General features: G+C 46.2%; 1 protein-coding gene and 1 non-coding gene across 2 annotated transcripts in view; one reads left to right on the forward strand and one right to left on the reverse strand.

Annotated features, from left to right (window-relative positions):
• The first annotated feature begins 420 nt into the window (after window positions 1–420).
• The window catches only part of ZNF704 (zinc finger protein 704), a 66,578-nt gene continuing 47,832 nt past the window's right edge, over window positions 421–19,166 (forward strand). Inside the window, exon 1 of the mRNA XM_069959639.1 lies at window positions 421–660. Coding sequence (XP_069815740.1) covers window positions 421–660 — 240 coding nt within the window. The remainder of the gene's footprint in view (window positions 661–19,166) is intronic.
• LOC138785021 (U5 spliceosomal RNA) lies at window positions 5,904–6,018 on the reverse strand. Its single transcript, XR_011362010.1, has one exon. It is a non-coding gene; the product is annotated as a U5 spliceosomal RNA (small nuclear RNA).

The raw sequence follows: 19,166 nt of genomic DNA on the forward strand, positions 1-19,166 counted from the left end.
ACGAGCGGTGGTTGGAGCGAGTTTATGAACGATAATCGTTCCGTGGAATAGGGCCTTTAGACTGTATTCCCACCTGGTGTACAATATTTGCTTTGGCTTTCTTCAGATGGATGGGACAGGGGCAGAGAGGTTTGCCCTGTGTGAGTCTATGGGGTGACAGACCTGACTGTGTGTCCAGAGGTGATCAGCAGTGACAGACAGACGCTGATCACCAGTTGTGATAGGATACGAATGGCTTTGTGTGAACAGGTCTCTATAGCGAGGAGCTGAGTGACGGCAGCCCCCTCCCCCGTGTGTGCTGGGCAGAGTTACCGGGCAGTGTGCTGGGGGTGCTGCTGGGTGCACTGCACATGGGGAGGTGCTGAAACTGACAGCTCCAGGACCAGAGGGGGAGGAGACAGGACAGTCCCGGCTCAGAACATGCAGCCTCGCCGCCTCACCAAGCGCTCCGTCCTGGGCAACAAGCTGGGCACCGCCAAGGCTTCTGCCTCCTCTACATGTGGCGTGAGGGAGCCGCTGGCAGCGCCGGGCACGGGGTCAGGTACGGGGCACGGACGCGGCGAGGAGGAAGAGGAGGAAGAAGAGGAGATCGATGTGGTGGTGCAGGAGGAGGAGGCGCACAGACCCCCGTGCCCCCGGTCTGCGAGGTGTCCGTACCAGGTGGGTGCCAGGCAGGAGAAGCAGGCACGGGAGTGGGCGTGCTCGGGTAGCCATGTGCTGCAGCAGGCTGCTTGTTTCTCTGCTGCTAACAAAGGAAACTAGTTGTGGGCATGTAGAGAAATGTCTCCAGACCCCCTGATCGGCACCTAATGGGGCTTTGTGCTGCTGCTGCTGCCCCTTCATCCCCTCATGCCCTGCTGGGGGGCACAGCTGGGGGGGTGAGCCCTGATCCATGCAGCACTGGCACAGCGCTAACACACCCCCTTCTTCTCCAGAGAACACGTGCCCTGCAAATGGCTTTATCTGTCAGTGTACCCAGAGCTGTGCCAGGCTCTCCCCCTATATACATATCATCTATGTGTCTTTGTGTGCCAGCAGCCCCCTCTCTGGGGGGGGGGGGGTCACCTCTGTGCCAAGGGGGGTGTGACGTGACAAAGGGCTATAGATAAACAATCCTGTGTATGGGTGATTGGCATCAGATGCCATCGGTGTCCCGTAAACAAAGCAATTAACTGCAATCTAATAAAAAAAAATCCAGCATGATCGATGCCCGTCACATCGACTTAGTTGGAAATATTGCAGCTACGAATACAAATGATAAAACCCCCCCCTTCTATGATATTGGATTGTTTTGATCTGAATTGATGCCAGTATTGTGAAGAATACATATGTGCATGCCCATGTATATGTCGCAGTGTAGTATATGGGTAACATGTAACGTGCGGGTCTTTGTGTGACAGTGGCACCCCCTGGGAGTCACCTCTGGGCCACTGTGTTACAGTAACAAAGACATATAGTGCCGCCTGGTAATGGACTAATCTACTAAACAAGCTCCGCCATCTCTCAGATGTCATAAATATCCGTATAACCTACTTAGAGTGTGAACTGCGATCATAATAGAAGTGTGGAGTGAATGCACGGAGTGGGTGTGACTGCAATACGGGGCTCGTGCTAATGTTATGTCAGTGGAAGGATCACACTGGATAGAAAGCATTGTGTAACAAAGAAAAGGCCCAGCATGGATCCTATACAGGGCACTGTATACAGCCTCACCTGGCAGGGAAAGCCACAAGTTGTCATCATCTCTTTATGTCAAGTTCATAAGTTACATCTGTCTCGGAATAAGCAGTAATAGTCAGGGCTGTATAGACGGATCACGCTGCCCGAGCGAGCCCCGTTAAAGGGACATTAACACTCAACAATTGTCGATTTCTGAGGAATTGTCGTGATAACTGACAGTGATAACAAAGAGACAGATGATAAAATGATAAAGAGCAAATATAAAAGAAAAAAGTATTGGTGAGAAAAATAAAGTTTATTACTGATGGTGACTGATCGTGATGCTAGAAAGATGATTGTTATTGGCGGTTTAATAATAAATGTAAATGCGGCCAGGTCCTGGTGCTCTGTGGTGTGGGCTGTGTGAGATGTGCTCAGATAGAACATATAGGGAACACTATGCTGCACCAGAACTGCAGTCTGTGTATATAGCCGTAACCCGAACAATGGTAACTGCAGTGACTATTCCCATACAGTGACTAATACTACCGTACTGTGGGGAAATTATACTAGAAAACTGCCAAATAAAACCACCATGCCCTGAAAACAACATCGCCATACTGTGAGTGGATAACTCCACCATACTGTGACAGAACAGCATTGCTGCATAATGCCATCAAACCATGACCGGATAATACCGCCATACTGCTAAATAACATCACCATACTGTGACAGAATAGCATTGCTGCATAATACCATCACACCATGACTAGATAATACCGCCATACTGCTAAATAACTTCACCATACTGTGACAGAATAGCATTGCTGCATAATACCATCACACCATGACTAGATAATACCGCCATACTGCTAAATAACTTCACCATACTGTGACAGAATAGCATTGCTGCATAATACCATCACACCATGACTAGATAATACCGCCATACTGCTAAATAACATCACCATACTGTGACAGAATAGCATTGCTGCATAATACCATCACCACATGACCAGATAATACCGCCATACTGCTAAATAACATCACCATACTGTGACAGAATAGCAATGCTGCATAATACCGTCACACCATGACTAGATAATACCGCCATACTGCTAAATAACATCACCATACTGTGACAGAATAGCATTGCTGCATAATACCATCACACCATGACTAAATAATACTGCCATACTGCTAAATAACATCACCATACCATAACAGGATAGCATTGCTCCATAATACCATCACACCACGACTAGATAATACCTCCATACTGCAGAATAGTATTGCCATACTCAGACTGGATAACTCCAACATACTGTAACAGCCTAACATATTTTGACTGGATAACACCCCCATACTGAGTCTGCATAATACCGCCAGACTGACTAAATATATGACCATAATGTTACTAAATTCTGGCACCATACTGTGACTGGATAATACCACCATACTGTGCTTGAGTAACATCGCTATATAGTGACTTTATAACATACTGTAACTGGATAATACTGTAATGCCTAATAATACTACCACACAGTAACTCAATACAACCACCATGGCATGACTGAATAACACCCCTATAGCATGTCTGCTTAATACCGCCTTACAATGATGAATAACACCCAATCACCATGTCTGCTTATTACCGCCTTACAGTGATGGATAACACCCCTACACCATGTCTGGTTAATACCGCCTTACAATGATGAATAATACAGCTACATCATGTCTGCTTAATACCACCTTACAGTGATAAATAATACCCCCCTATACCATGACTGAATAACACCATCATATCATTAATAAATAATACCACCATATTGTTACTAAATACTATCATACTGTGACTGGATAACCCTCTATACCAAAACTGAATACCACCACCATACCATGACCAGATAATACACTGTACAGTCACTTCCAAACTGTTGCTGAAAAAAATGTTAACACCAATACTACCGCCATACGGTAAGTGGATATAATGACCATATTGAGACCCATTTCCCTGATCATATAGTGGTCAGATACCGCCCAGGCGTCCTGCAGAGTATCACTACACTGCACACTGGACAGATTAATAGAATACTTATCAGACGCAGTCGGAGACAGAATAAACAATGATATCCAGGGACTATAGGTGACGTCTTCTCTCATCGGAGTCGTCTGCTTTCCATCTTCTGTCACACACCGCCCTGGCGACTCCTTCCAGCTAATACTTTAAATAAGATGAGCAGTTCTGCATTTTCCTATAGGCATATGGGGCCCTCACCTACACATGGGGCCCTCACCTATACATGGGGCCCTCACCTATACATGGGGCCCTCACCTATACTTGGGTTGCCACACTCAGACCCACTGGGATGAACCCTGTTACCAGCTGTTACTGGTATCCTCTATGGGAGGTGTAAGGATGACTGTCCTGGTTGTCACTCAGCTCTTACCTGCACTGGTAAAACAGGACTGATTTATTTCTGGTGATGGAAGGAATCTTGTAATTCTATGCGGAGTTCTCCTTTAATCACCTGAATGGCATTACAGGTAGGCAGGGAGGCTAGTAAAGGGGGTGTGGCTGTGACAACCTGAATAGCTGAAGTTATGTGCCATTGGATGTGTAAAACAGGTACAGCAGGGTTAATATAAAGTAGCAGTGTCATTATGTATTATGGTGGAGTTCTCCTTTATTGACATAAACAGCATTATATATTGGGGCACTATTAAAGGGGGTGTGGCTGTGACAACCTATAGGTCACCAAGAGCTGAAGTTGTGTGAGTCGGTGGCAGGTAAAGCAAAGATATGATATAATGGGGCCTTCATGTGTTGAGGTGCATATGTGTAGTATGATATTATTATTGATTTATTCCTGGCTGATTGTGTCCTTGTAGATGACAGTGACGGCTCAGCAGCGAGCAGATACCCATGAATACATTGATGTGCTGATCCTGCTCCCCCATGCCTGTGCTGGTTGTATACTCACCTCTCCCTGCTGATGGCTCCTCTGAACCTCGAGGCAGTGGCACAGGTGTGACACTTTATATCCAGGATCAGGACTGTGTGTGCCAGTACCCATCTGCCCCACCTTAGTGCCGCCCTAGGCCCTGGCCCTCCAGTGCTTGGGGCAAAATACTCCACTATAAAGGGGAACTAGATGACAACACCTGGCTGGCACCCTGCTTGCCCAGATGCAGATATAAGTAAATATAAGTATAAGCTGAATAGAATTGACAGAAAAAGTCAAATATTCAAGAAAGTTTAGCTAAGAATTATCTGTAGCTATGGGGTAAGAATATGAGAACCAGAAGGGCATTTGGTCATTAATTTTAATTTAGGCTATGTTCACACGGCGTATCAGACCGGCCGTTCCGTGACCCCGGCCGGGTCACGGAACGGCCGGTCTGTGCCTGGATCATCCGTCCGGCCGCTGAGCTCTGATGCGGACGCATCAGCGTGCGCCTGCATCAGAGCTTCACATAGCCCACAGTGAAGCAAGCAGCCGGAGCCACTCGCTTTACTGTGTGAACTGACAGGGCTTTCTGCGGCCGGAATTCACTGAATTCCGGCCGCAGAAAACTGACATGTCAGTTTTTTCCGGTGGCGTATGGGATCCCGGATGGAACGTATACGATGTGTGTACGCTCTGGCCGGGATCCCATTGCAAATAAAGCTATGTTCCACCCTCAAAACTACGGCCGTAGTTCTGCGGTGAGAACTACGGCTGTAGTTTTATGCAGTGTGAACATAGCCTAACAGTGTAAACTCAGGGACATCCAGGAAAAGGAAAGAAGCCCACATAGCACCTCATAATGTAACAAGAGGACTGGGGGTTGTTTGCCGCCATCTTATTTCATACAAGTGAATGGGGTCATGCTGAGACCCACAAGCTGCCGCGGCATCACAGTTACATGTCTGTCTGGTGGTCTTTCCAGGGGCCCCATAGTAGCCACATTGGCCACCTATGTGGTAAGTATTATTATGGGTTCTAGTCCTCATTGTTCAGGTTATACTGAAATGTAAAAGTAATCATTTGGACACATTGGGGAGATTTATCCAACATGGTGTAAAGTGAAACTAGCTCAGTTGCCCCTAGCAACCAATCAGATTCCACCTTTCATTCCTCACAGACTCTTTGGAAAATGAAAGGTGGAATCTGATTGGTTGCTAGGGGCAACTGAGCCAGTTTCACTTTACACCACGTTTGATAAATCTCACCCATTAAGTTTTTTTTGTTTGTTTTTCAAGCCCAGCCACTGCCAGGCATCAAAAAATTCAATGAAACTCATAATTCTTCCTCTCCAAGAAAATTTTTAGTAAAAGGTGAAAGATATATTTGATCTGAAGCAAAGCCAGAGTATGAAACATTTAGTATCAGAGTGGTGTCCGTCCTCCTTGCAGGATAAGCTGCAGTAACTACGCACTATTAGTAAATTGGTTACTATGAATTTCCGAGGTTTACCACAAACTGCTGCGGTACTGCCAGTGGCAGATTAAATGTACCCTGGGCCCCGGGCTGTCCACCCAACCTGCCCCCCCCCCCCCCATAAACATTTTGCCACCTCATCTGGTCCTTTGCTCTGCCCCCCCCCCCCCCACACACACACACACACCAATAAACATCTTGCCACCAGGTTTTCTGTTGTTGCCCTTAACATGTGGCCACCTGGCCCCCCTATGCAGCCTGCCCCAATAATCACTGTACGGTCCCACTGCCAGGCAGACCCCCCCCCCCCCCAGCCCCCAATGGTCCATGTTCCGGTCCTAGCACCCCCAGTGCCAACACACACTGCTTACATGTTAGCAGGGCCAGACTGGGACTGAAAATCAGCCCTGGCATTCCAGAGGACACAGGTGATAAATTATGAGACGATGTTGTGAGCACAGCATGGCTACATGTTGTATCATCACGGCCATGGCTGGAATTACAGATAATAACACAGTAAATTGGGTCAGAAGCTTCTGTCTCTGTACTATGTCACGGTGCTGCAGTTACAGGTCATCACCACTACACAGTGTACAGAGACAGACTGCTTCCGGCCTCGGTCACCGTGCTGAGTTTAACACCACCACATACTGACTAATACCACCGCATACTGACTAATACTACCGCATACTGACTAATACCACCACATACTGCCTAATGTCACTACATACTGACTAATTCCCCCACCTACTGACTAATGCCACTGCATACTGACTAATGTCACTGCATACTGACTAATACCACCGCATACTGACTAATGTCACTGCATACTGACTAATACCACCGCATACTGACTAATACCCCCGCATACTGACTAATACCACCACATACTGACTAATGTCACTGCATACTGACTAATACCACCGCATACTGACTAATACCACTGCATACTGACTAATGTCACTGCATACTGACTAATACCACCGCATACTGACTAATGTCACCGCATACTGACTAATACCACCACATACTGACTAATGTCACTGCATACTGACTAATGTCACCGCATACTGACTAATACCACTGCATACTGACTAATGTCACCGCATACTGACTAATACCACCACATACTGACTAACACCACCACCACATACTGACTAACACCACCACCACCACATACTGACTAATACCACTGCATACTGACTAATGTCACCACTAATAGTGACTAATACCGCAGCTACTACTGAATAACATCCATTGTACACAGATCACTATCACCTCATACAGTCATATAGAGGTACCCAGCTCTAAACAGGTTCTGTACACCATATACATTACAGTGCTGTTATATCAGGTGACTCACAGGGGACGTCTCCTCTGATCGGAGTTCTTCCCTTTTTATCTTCGTCTTCATCTGCTCTGGACCATCATGAGAACTTCTTCGAGCCACGAATCCACAGAATCTGCCAGACAGACATATTAGGCTCCTCACTCTGACACCATCCTCATCTCTCTACAAACTGCACATCTGTATTGGCCCCTTTACACCCTCGTTTAGTAGGTAGGCTGACTCTATGTGATCCCCCCTTATAGATGGCCCCCTCTCTGCCTATGTTGTCCCCCCCCCCTTATAGATGGCCCCTTCTCTTTCCCCTTATAAATGGCCCCTTCTCTCCCCCCTTATAGATGGCCCCTTCTCTCCCCCCTTATAGATGGCCCCTTCTCTCCCCCCCTTCCTTATAGATGGCCCCTTCTCCCCCCCTTATAGATGGCCCCCTCTCTCCCCCCCCCCTTATAGATGGTCCTCTCTCTCCCACCCTCCCTTATAGATGGCCCCCTCTCTCTTATCCCTCCCTTATAGATGGCCCCTTCTCTCTTCTCCCCCCTATAGATGGCCCCTTCTCTCTTCTCCCCCCCCTATAGATGGCCCCTTCTCTTCTCCCCCTATAGATGGCCCCCTCTCTTCTCCCCCCTATAGATGGTCCCCTCTCTCTTCTCCCCCCTCCCTTATAGATGCAGACCTCCTCTCCAAATTCCAGCAGGATGAATAGGCGCAGCTACTCCCAACAGATGATGTAAAAAAAAAATACTTTATTAAAATAATAAAAACATGTATAAAAGGCTCAACATTACGTGTTTCTAAACCGGACTGGTCTCTTCATCAGATGCTTAGTTAATACAGTGGGAAGTAGCCATATTTAAACCCAACAAGAGGAAGTGACATCCCTTATAGATGGCCCCTTCTCTCTTCTTCCCCCCCTTATAGATGGCCCCTCTCTCTTATCCCCCTCCCTTATAGATGGCCCCCTCTCTCTTATCCCCCTCCCTTATAGATGCCGGCTCTCTCTTATCCCCCTCCCTTATAGATGGCCCCTCTCTCCCCCCTCCCTTATAGATGGCCCCCTCTCTCCCCCCTCCCTTATAGATGGCCCTCTCTCTCTTATCCCCCTCCCTTATAGATGCCGCCTCTCTCTTATCCCCCTCCCTTATAGATGCCCCCTCTCTCTTATCCCCCTCCCTTATAGATGGCCCCCTCTCTCTTCCCCCCCTTATAGATGGTCCCTTCTCTCTTATCCCCCCTCCCTTATAGATGGCCCCCTCTCTCCCCCCTCCCTTATAGATGGCCCTCTCTCTCTTATCCCCCTCCCTTATAGATGCCGCCTCTCTCTTATCCCCCTCCCTTATAGATGTCCCCTCTCTCTTATCCCCCTCCCTTATAGATGGCCCCCTCTCTCCCCCCCCTTATAGATGGTCCCTTCTCTCTTATCCCCCCTCCCTTATAGATGCCCCCTCTCTCCCCCCCCTTTATAGATGGTCCCCTCTCTCTTATCCCCCCTCCCTTATAGATGGCCCCCTCCCTTATAGATAGTCCCCTCTCTCCCCCCCTCCCTTATAGATGGTCCCCTCTCTCCCTCCCCCCCCCCCCCCTTATAGATGGTCCCCTCTCTCATCCTCCCCCCGTGCAAGGCAGATAAAAAATAAAAAAAAAACTCACCTAACAACCCGCTCCCCCGCAGATCGTCTCTTCTTCTCTAGCCTCTGTCTGTCCCCATCTGATGTGCAGCTGCCGGGGGTGTCCCGTGTTATCCCCGGCAGCGCGCCCATCATAGAGCTCCCTGTAAGCCGGGGATGGGACTTCCGGCACAGGGACGCTCTCTGTACCGGAAGTCACAGCCACAGGAAGCTCCATTATGATGCGCGCGGTGCCGGGGATAGGACGCGACACCCCCGGCAGCTGCATATCAGATGGGGGTGACGAGCGCTGTGGGCGGGACTCCAGGGACAGAGCGCCACTGCAGAACATCACTTAGGGGCCCACGAAAGTGATGTGCTGTTGCTCTGTAATGTGGGCGGCGCGGCATGGGCCCCCTCGGAGCCTCGGGCCCCGGGCGGCCGCCCAAACCGCCCACATTATAATCCGCCACTGGGTACTGCTGAAAGTACAGATGAGTACAGGGTATTGCATGCGGTTACTGCAGCTTATCCCCATGGTGTATGGGCACCCTAAAGTGGAGCTACACTTATAGTACTGCATGGATTCTTTAAGATAAGGGGTAGATTTACTAAGCTCCTTGCATCTAGACCAGCAGTGTCAGACTCAGGGAGCCAAAATGAAAAAGTTGGACAAAGTTGCTTGTTATTTATTGAAGCGTGCAAGCAGTATTTCTGGTACTTTCATAGCAGCATGCGGCATTCCTGACACTGTCAGAGCGGTGTGTGTCACCCAGCACTCGGGCACTACAATAAATGATATGGTGAATTCACATAATAGTGCCTCACATAGTAATAGTGCCCATAAAGTAGTCAGCACCCACAAAAGTGTCCCATATAGTAGTCGGGCCCCACAGTAGTGTCCCATACAGTAACCAGCCCCCACTGTAATGTCCCATACAGTAACCAGCCCCCACAGTAATGTCCCATATAGTAACCAGCCCCCACAGTAGTGTCCCATACAGTAGCCAGCCTCCCCCACAGTAGTGTCCCATACAGTAGCCAGTCCCTCGCAGTAGTGTCCCATACAGTAGCCAGTCCCATACAGTAGCCAGCCCCCCCCCCCACAGTAGTGTCCCATACAGTAGCCAGCCCCCCCCCTACACACACACACAATAGTGTCCCATGCAGTAGCCAGTCCCCCACAGTAGTGTCCATTATAGTAGCCATCCACCTACCCCAATAGTGGGCTGGACTTACCTTTCCTGACTCCCATGAAGCAGCTTCTCTAGCTACAAGACGTGCCTGGCACCCTTAAGGCCCTATTCCACAGAACGACTATCGTCCGTATTCGGCCGATATCGGCCGCTACGGACGATAATCGTCCTGTGGAATAGAGTGCAACGATCAGCCGACATCGTTCATGTCGGCTGATCGTTGCAGTCGCTTGTTTTTCAACATGTTGAAAAACAAGCGACTGATGCAGCAACGATCTGCTGCCATCGTTCCGTTGAATAGGAGCATCGGCAGCAGACGGGCTGCCCGGACGATCAGCGATCACCCGGGCAGCCTCCCCTCACAGCTCCCCGCCGCCCCTTCCGCACTCACCCGCTCGCTGCAGCCGTTTTGAATAGCGGCGACAGCGAGCGGGGAACGAGGAGCAAACGAGCGCTGAGAGTGCTCGTTTGCTCCTCTAAACGACCCGTGAAATAGGGCCATCAGACCTGCAGCCTACAATGCGCCCGGCACAGAGAGTGTATGTGATGATGTCACCACGCTGCCTGTACCGGGACACTGCTATTAGATAGAAGACGGCGTTGTGTCCTGGCACAGGCAGCGTGGAGACATTATCACATACACTCCCTGTGCCGAGTGCATTCTAGGCTGCAAGTTTGAAAGTGCCTGCGGCCTAGAAGTTAGGACATCGCAACATATAATATGGGTGGTCTGTAATACTGCCCATATTATAAGCTGTTGCAATGTCAGCGGGCCAGTGGTAGGAAATCAATTGATTTCCTTGGTGGCCAGAGTATGACATGCCTGGTTTAGACCTTGATGTAAGATTGACTGGAGTCAGGCACATCTAATTCTGGACACATATATTATGTTGTAGGTAGTGAGATTTAGAGGGCAAAGGATTGGTTTCAAACGAAGAGAGGGTGACTTTAAATTATTGGTACCGTGTCAGCAAACCGAATTGTTGGTAGTAGGTACAAAAAGTGTCCTGATTCCAATAGTGTTTAAAAAAAATTCTTTGCAAACTTTCACTTGTGCAAGTTGGTCACTTGACACTAGTGTAGGGAATTAGGGATGGTCCAAACCTGCCGAGGTTCAGGTTCGTACAAACCCGGACTCTCGGCTGTCTTAAACCTCTGTGCAGAGGGTGGATACAGCTGGAGGACCGCCTGGAAAGCCGGGATACAGCCACAGCCATAGGCTGTATCCCAGTTTTCCAGGCAGTCCTCCCGATTTATCCACCCTCTCCACGGAGGTTTAAGACAGCGGGAATCATTGCTGAGAGTCCGGGTTCGTACGAACCCGAACCTCGGCAGGTTCGGACCATCTCTACAGGGAATGATGAATTGGACAACACCAGAAAAAAAAACCCACTGGTGGCATTGAAGTATTACAACACATTTTCTGAAATCTAAAATAGTGGTATTAAAGGACAGGGAGGTGGTTGGTGCATTTACCTCCTCTGCTCCAGCCATGAGGTCCGCTGTTATCTGGTCCAGTTCCCGGTCTTGGCCAGCGGCCATAGCAGACGATCACCAAAAAATCATGCCTGCAGCTATAAATACAGTGCAATATAGCCTGTAGCACTGTTCCCAACCATATAAGTAATCACTATGAGCGTTTCTGCCACCCCCGAAAAACACACTTTGTAACTCTCCCGCATCATATGTAAATGATACCTATGTAGGCTTTGGGGCAGATCTCAGTGGGTAAGTAGTCAGAGCCCATGAGAAACATCCTGTGCAATCACGCTTCTCTGGAGTGCCTACAAAGGTATCATTTACATACGGCGCGTATCATTTACATACAAAGTGCGTTTTCAGGGGGTAGCAATAACGCTGATAGTGATTACTTATATGGTTGGGAACAGTGCTACAGGCTATATTGCACCGTATTTATAACAGCAGGCACGATTTTCTTCTGATTGGTTAATATCACAGAAATGGTGCCGAGGATGAAGGTTAGAAACATCCTCAGTGTCCCAAACGCTATAGGGACATATCGGCATTCTTCTAACCTGTTGATAGTTTCATTACCATCATTTTTTTCCCCATGTTCCCCTTTTTATTGACTGCACCTGTCAACAGTTTCAGAATTATTTCCTTATTTCCTTGACCACTGCAGACTGGTGACTGATCACTGAATATCACTTTCATCCATTCATCCACCCTCTATTATCTCCTCCACTGTATGGACCCTGTTACACTGAAAGATTATCGTGCAAAAAATCGTTAGATAGTGTGTATGGAGGCAACGGTCAAACGACTAACGAATATTTGTTTGAATGTTGTTGTTCGTATCTTTTGAGTTGACCATAAAATCATTGTTGATCATTCGCAAATCTTTCAGTGTATATACACGTCGTTTGTTTGTAATTATGGTCAATCGTATACTGAACAATTGTAATTGCGATCGCAACTAACGACTATCGTTCCATGTATTATGGTGAAAGATTTCAGGTCCTTCTAAAAAGGCGCTCGTTTGCAATCGTTTATCGGTAATAGGAAACAATGAAATATCGCTTTGTTTTTTTCCTGGTTAGGTATTAATGCTGACTGTCACATTTTCTTTATGTTAAACTTCATTCAGATGATTTCTGACAATTCCATCAAATAAATTGACTCCTTTTTCCATCAGTTTGTTTTCTTCTGCATTTCTTATTGTGGTGCACATTGCTTCGCGTTTTTTATCCTGACTAGAGGTGAGTGACTCTACAGTGAATTTGGATTTGTCCAAATTCTACATTAAAATTGTTACAATTACATGGAACTGTCCAATAGGACCCAGGACTGTAAACTTCCTTGGTCTTTCCATATCTTTTCCTTTCTCAATCTTCCACATTTTTGTTTATATTTGCACTAAATTTTAAATACAATACAGCTGACTGGGAACAACCAACATCTTTAGCCACACTCTATATTGGCTTTCTGTCCTTTTCTACGTTGTTTTGGATGACATCTCTTTTGTTGTTAGGCAAGTCCACAACTCGGTATCATCTGTTTCCTCTGTTTTAGCTACAGGCTTGTAAATTATTGCTGCTGCAGCTTATTAATTTGCATACTAATTCTGACAACGCAGAATAACTATGTCAGTGCTGGGCCGCTGTCCAATGTTTGTGACTGCACACAGTAATGAGGAAGACTGTCAGTCAATGGTAGTCTGACAGCTTTCCTCTTCTCTCTTGGAGGCTGGAAGAAGTACAAGTGTTTACAAGATGGCGTCTGTTATAGTGTGCATCCTGCACTATATATAGGAGGAGAAAATCCTGTAGATATGGGACTGTATAGGAGGTGAGTATATTTATTTAATTAATAGGGCAAATCTCTACCTGCAGGGAGGGGTGGCTCTATCCGCTTTACCCACTAGGAAGTAGCTGTACCTACTGTGGGGCAACCATCAACTTTTTAGAGATTAATTCTCTATTTATCGAGGGGTGCCTGGGGGGACAATATTATCATTTAGGACACTATTGTTAAAGCGATAGTGTTAGAAAAGTGCAGAGCCTTTGATTTTTTTTTTTACAGATTCTACGGAAATGAGTGATGGCTGAAAGAGGAACTTATGGTGGTCTAGGCCTAATGAAGAAGAAAGTCAAAGATAACTCTGGCTAGCGAAGACGTTACTTGTGAATTACTGAATGTAACTGCACAGTACTTGCTATATTGTCACTTTAATATTGTTCTGTGTGTAGTGGTTTCTATTCAATAACAGTTGGTGGTATTATCCTGTCATTAAGCTGTGCAATATGCAGTCTTATGGATGTAGCGGTATTACCTTTTCCTTTTGTAGTAATATTATTGGTAATATTTGTATTGATTTACAGCATAAAATAAATATTTAGTCACTTTGTATTGGTGATGTGTGGTCATAATGTGGCAGTGTTATTTGGCCTTTACGGCTATGTTCACACATAGTATTTCTGTCAGTCTTTTGGTCAGTCTTTTTTTAATCAAAAACAGGAGTGGGACTGACAGGGCAAAATTATAATGTAAAGATTTGCCAAGCTTCTGTGTTTTCAATCCACTCCTGGTTTTGGGTGACAAAAGACTGACCAAAAGACAGACAGAAATAAAATGTATGAACATAGCCTAAAGGAGTACTCCAGTGAATAAAATTGTTTTATGATCAACTAGTTTCAGAAAGATTTGTATTTCTATTTAAAAATACTTATCAGCTGCTGTATGTTCTGTAGTGTATTGTAGTGGTGTATTCTTTCCAGTCTAACACAGTGCTCTCTGCTGCCACTTCTGTTCATGTCAGGAACTGTCAAGAGCAGGAGCAAATTCCCATAAAAAACTGTACTGCTCTGCGGAGAACAGTCAGGAGTGCTGTGGGAGGGGAGTTGGTAGGTTGATGGACAATTGAAGGAAACTAATGCATTCTGGGAATTGTAGTATTTAGAGACCACACAACCAGTAAGTACAACCAGGAAATTTGCAACTCAGAACCCAAAACAAAGAGATTTCTAATAGTTTCAGAACAGGAGAAGACGGGTAAGCATACTGTATGCTTCTGCAGGATTTTTATTTGCTAAACCTAATGTCAAAGTACCCCTTTAGCTCACAGTATAAGGCTATGTTCAGACTATGTAAGAGACTGGCCGTTCTGTGACCCGGCCAGGTCACGGAATGGCCGGTATCTGAAAAGATGATCTTTTTGCCCGCAGGGTTCTGATGCGGGCGCATCCGTGCGCGCCTCGCATCAGAACTCCCCACAGCACACTATGGAGCGAGCGGCCGGAGCCGCTCGCTCCACATTGTGCACTGACAGGGTTTGTCAGTTGTTTTGCCAGGGACATGTCAGTTGTTTGCGGCGCTGCTAGGGATCCCGGCTGGAGCGTATACCATGTGTATATGCTCTGGCCGGGATATACGTTGTGTGAACATAGCCTAAGGGTGTACTGTAATCTGTGACGATATTTGTTCCTGGTATAGTAGTAGTATTTAGTAACTGTATGACTGCTATATAGAGGTATACAGTCCACTTTTCTACTACTGTATTACACCATGGATTTTCTGCACGCAAATCTTTATATGTGATTTCCAATCAGGAATTTCATTTAGGCTATAAGGATTGTACTCTGAATATTTTAATAATATATTAGGCACTATTGACTTAGTGAATATGATACTATCCGGTTACTTACTTGTACGTTGCAATTATAAAGCGGGCCAGGAAAGTTTTTCTTCTGGATTTCACTGATTAATGAAAAAAAAAAAAAACACCTCAGTTCATTACACTGCAAAGTAGTAATAAATTGCAGGTTTTACAGATCCAGCTAAGGGGACTGTACTTCAATGCAAACAACACTGACACTTATATAAGGCTTCATACACACCAGAGATGAACTAACTGTGTCCCTGAGCAGGTGCAGAAATACCTGATCTACAGATACATAAAAAGATGCATATGCATTAGGCTATCGTTTCCTCTTCCTGACTTACAGCTTGCATTGTACACCACAGTAATGTTGTGGCTTCAGAGCTGAAATCTGCCTATATACTCATTTCCCTTGATACCTGCATAGAAGTTGCTCTGGTGAATTATATAATGTCTTAAGTACAGTCATTAGACCTAAATTAGAATAGTGTTTTTAGTTCTGCGCGTTATATTTTAGCGGTTTACAGTCTAGTGTTCATTTTGGAAATTAGGCTACCATATGGGATAATTGTTGGGTTGTCACTTGTTAATTTAGCAGATCCAGTCGATGCAGATACGCTTCGGAATAGGCGATATAACACTACAGATTGAAGTGTAAACATACAAAAATTACCAGTAGTCCAGAGAATCAGAACATTAACTCTTCCAACGCATTTCGTCCACAGCCTTTCCCAACCACAAGGCCAATCACTTCTTCGCATTATGGATCATATTGTTAGAGGTGCTTTATAGAGTTACCTTTTAAAAAAAAAATCTGAAAAGCTGGTGAGCGGCAGTAGTTTTCCCTTTAGCCATGAGGAGGCACACATACTGGATAGTGGAAAATACACAAAGTAGTACTGTAAGCTTAATGGTCGTTGAATACATTTGAATGTGTTGTTCTTGGACTAAGGGTATGTGCACACTACGGAATCCCGACGGAACAGCCACTGCAGATTTTGCAGATCGCAGAAGCTGGCAGCTGCGTGCATCTTCACTGCTCCCATAGTTTTTATTCTATCGTTTGCCAGATTCCGCCGTCCACCCAAAGTATGAACCCGCTCATTCTTCGGGTGGACAGCGGAATCTGGAAAACCATAGAATGAAGCCTATGGGAGCAGCAGAGATGCGGATGGGTGCGAGCTGCGGAATCTGCGGCAGGTGTTTTGTCGGGATTTTGTAGTGTGCACATACTCTACAGGGTGTATTACACGGCCCAATGGCTTGGTGTAAGCAAGCGCCAATCTGCTATACAGCCCAATAATCGTGCAGCACTTGTAAATAATAAACTTTACATACCTGTCCAAGCTCCCTGATGTCCTGCTAGGTTTTGCCCGCTGCCCACAGTGTCTCAAGTGACAGGCCCAAGAGGTATGTGTCTGAAGTGACTAGGAGCGCGGAGAGGTATGTATAGTTTTTTTGGGGGTTTTTTTTTACACAGTCATCAGCCGTCGTCTGCACATTACTATTACATGTAGAGATGCACAGTCAGCCCTATTATACAGCTGATTATTGCCAGAAAGTGTTATAGGACTGGTAACTGGACAATGAACAAGATTGTTTGTTGGCTGATTACTCAATTCTGACATGTTTAAAAATCATTGGCTGATGCTGCACATCTCTCTGTGAACTAGGGGATGTAAGGCTGGGTTCACACTGTGTTTCTGCTATGTGTTTATGTGTGCATCTGTCTTGATCAGTGGATGACCACATTTTTGTGTAGGCTAAAAAAACCAAATGTGTTTTGTTCTGTTTTTTAATCCTTTTTTTTTTTTATAATGGATGTCAGTGGAAGAATGGATCAAAACTAGGGATGGTCCGAACCAAGTTCGGTTCGGGTTCGTACGAACCCGAACTCTCGGTAATAATTCCCGCTGTCTGCCCGCTCCGTGGAGAGGGCGGATCCAGAGGGAGGACCGCCTGGAAAACTGGGATACAGCCATAGCCATAGGCTGTATCCCAGTTTTACAGGCGGTCCTCCCGCTGTATCCACCCGCTCCACGGAGCGGGCAGACAGCGGGAATCTGATGCCGAGCGTTCAGGTTCATACAAACCCGAACCTCGGAGGGCTCGGACCATCCCTAATCAAAATAGATGCACACAAATGCATCAGTTTTTTCAGCCGTGTTTTCCATTAAATAGATCTGTTAATTGGACAGCAAAAACACCTATTCAAATCTTCCTGGTCCTGCAGTGACACAGCCGTGAGTTCAAGGTGCCGTGAGTTCCTGATGCCAGTGTGCAGCTTCATGCTCCGTAACAGTCGTGATCTATAGAGCGTGTGCACATGGCCTTAGGCTGATAAAAGCAAAAAGGCTGCAGTAAAGATCTAGAGATCGTTCTTACATCCCAGGCCACAGATTACAGAGTCATGTAATAGGTTCAGTAAATAGGCGCAAATCAATTGCTCGTACTAAGCAGCTTAGGCCGTCCAATACAGCTGACATGTAACTTCCCAGCACTTCCTGGTCTGTACCTCAATATATAACTGGTCTGCCTATAGAGTCCCAGAGCTAGCAGAAATGTTAGGGCCGTATTTGACAGCCTGATGCAATGGGTAAGCTAGCACCGATCTGCTGGATCAGTTTTCCAGAGCCTATTATATGCCATGATTATTTCACAGCCTTTGCTTTATGTAGAAAATAATAGTTTTACTTACCTGTCCATGCTTCCTGGTGTCTTCCTGCCTGTTCCCTACTAACTGGAGCCACCTCTCAAGTGACAGGCTGCTTGGCCTTTCACTGACCGCAGCGATATTCTATCTTGGTCAGTGATTGGCTGAGCATCCTGTTACTTGAGAGACAGGTATTGAAGCGTCAGCAGCGTCCCCATTCAGTGGAAAACAGGACAGACACTGGGGAGCGTGGACAGGCAAGTATACATCTTTATTATTTTCTGTATACTTTATTTAGCCGCTGACCGCACACATCCTATTACACGGAGCAATGAGGTGATGATTTTCTAATATACTGAAAGACGATCAGCTGGTGATTGGCTCCTTGGCTGAGCATTGCCTTTACTACACAGGGCAATATATGATTGGGCAGATAATTGTCTCATAACCTAGGAGTATGTTTACACACTGTGGATTTGTTGTGGATTTATTGCAGATTTGTTGTAAGTTCTCCAAATTAGCTTCAATACGCTAGTCAACATCAACAACAAATCTGCAAAGTACTGTATGTGAACATACCCTTAGGGCCCTTTCATGTGGCCCGATTTGCACTGTAGCACCACTCCTGGGCCTCACTAATGTCCTGGCTAATCGATCGCCTGCTAAGCTAGTCACTGATTGGCTGAGCAGGTAATCTATAATCTCTATATGTGATGTTGGAACTGGAAGAGCTGCAGGAGGCCCGAGGCTGTCACCTGGACCCGGGAGCTGCGCTATGACGCACAAGGATAGGTAAGTATACTTTGTTTTTTATGTCCTTGCACCCACCTGCCTTCCCGCTTTTATTTTTTTTTTTATTTCATAGGACTTCTCCTTTAACTATAATCAGGCCGTGTGAAAGGGCCTTTAGGGTGTTTTCTCCTGCGCAAAACACACTGTTCTGTATGCGGAAAACATGCTGATTTTCCACGTAAACTGCGTGATTTCCCTTGACTGCCCAAAACCCAGCTTCCATTGACTTCACCTCTTTCCATTGCAGTTCAGCATTGAAGCCCCCGTCGAGGGTATATAGTGCAGTGTAGTGTAGAAAGTTAAACTTTCCTGATGTGAACCTATAAATAATGTTGAAAGGTTGGCATATCCTTAAAAAAGCAGCTGCAAGC

This window comes from Dendropsophus ebraccatus, chromosome 2 (assembly GCF_027789765.1).
Source record: "Dendropsophus ebraccatus isolate aDenEbr1 chromosome 2, aDenEbr1.pat, whole genome shotgun sequence".
Taxonomy (NCBI): Eukaryota; Metazoa; Chordata; class Amphibia; order Anura; family Hylidae; genus Dendropsophus; species Dendropsophus ebraccatus.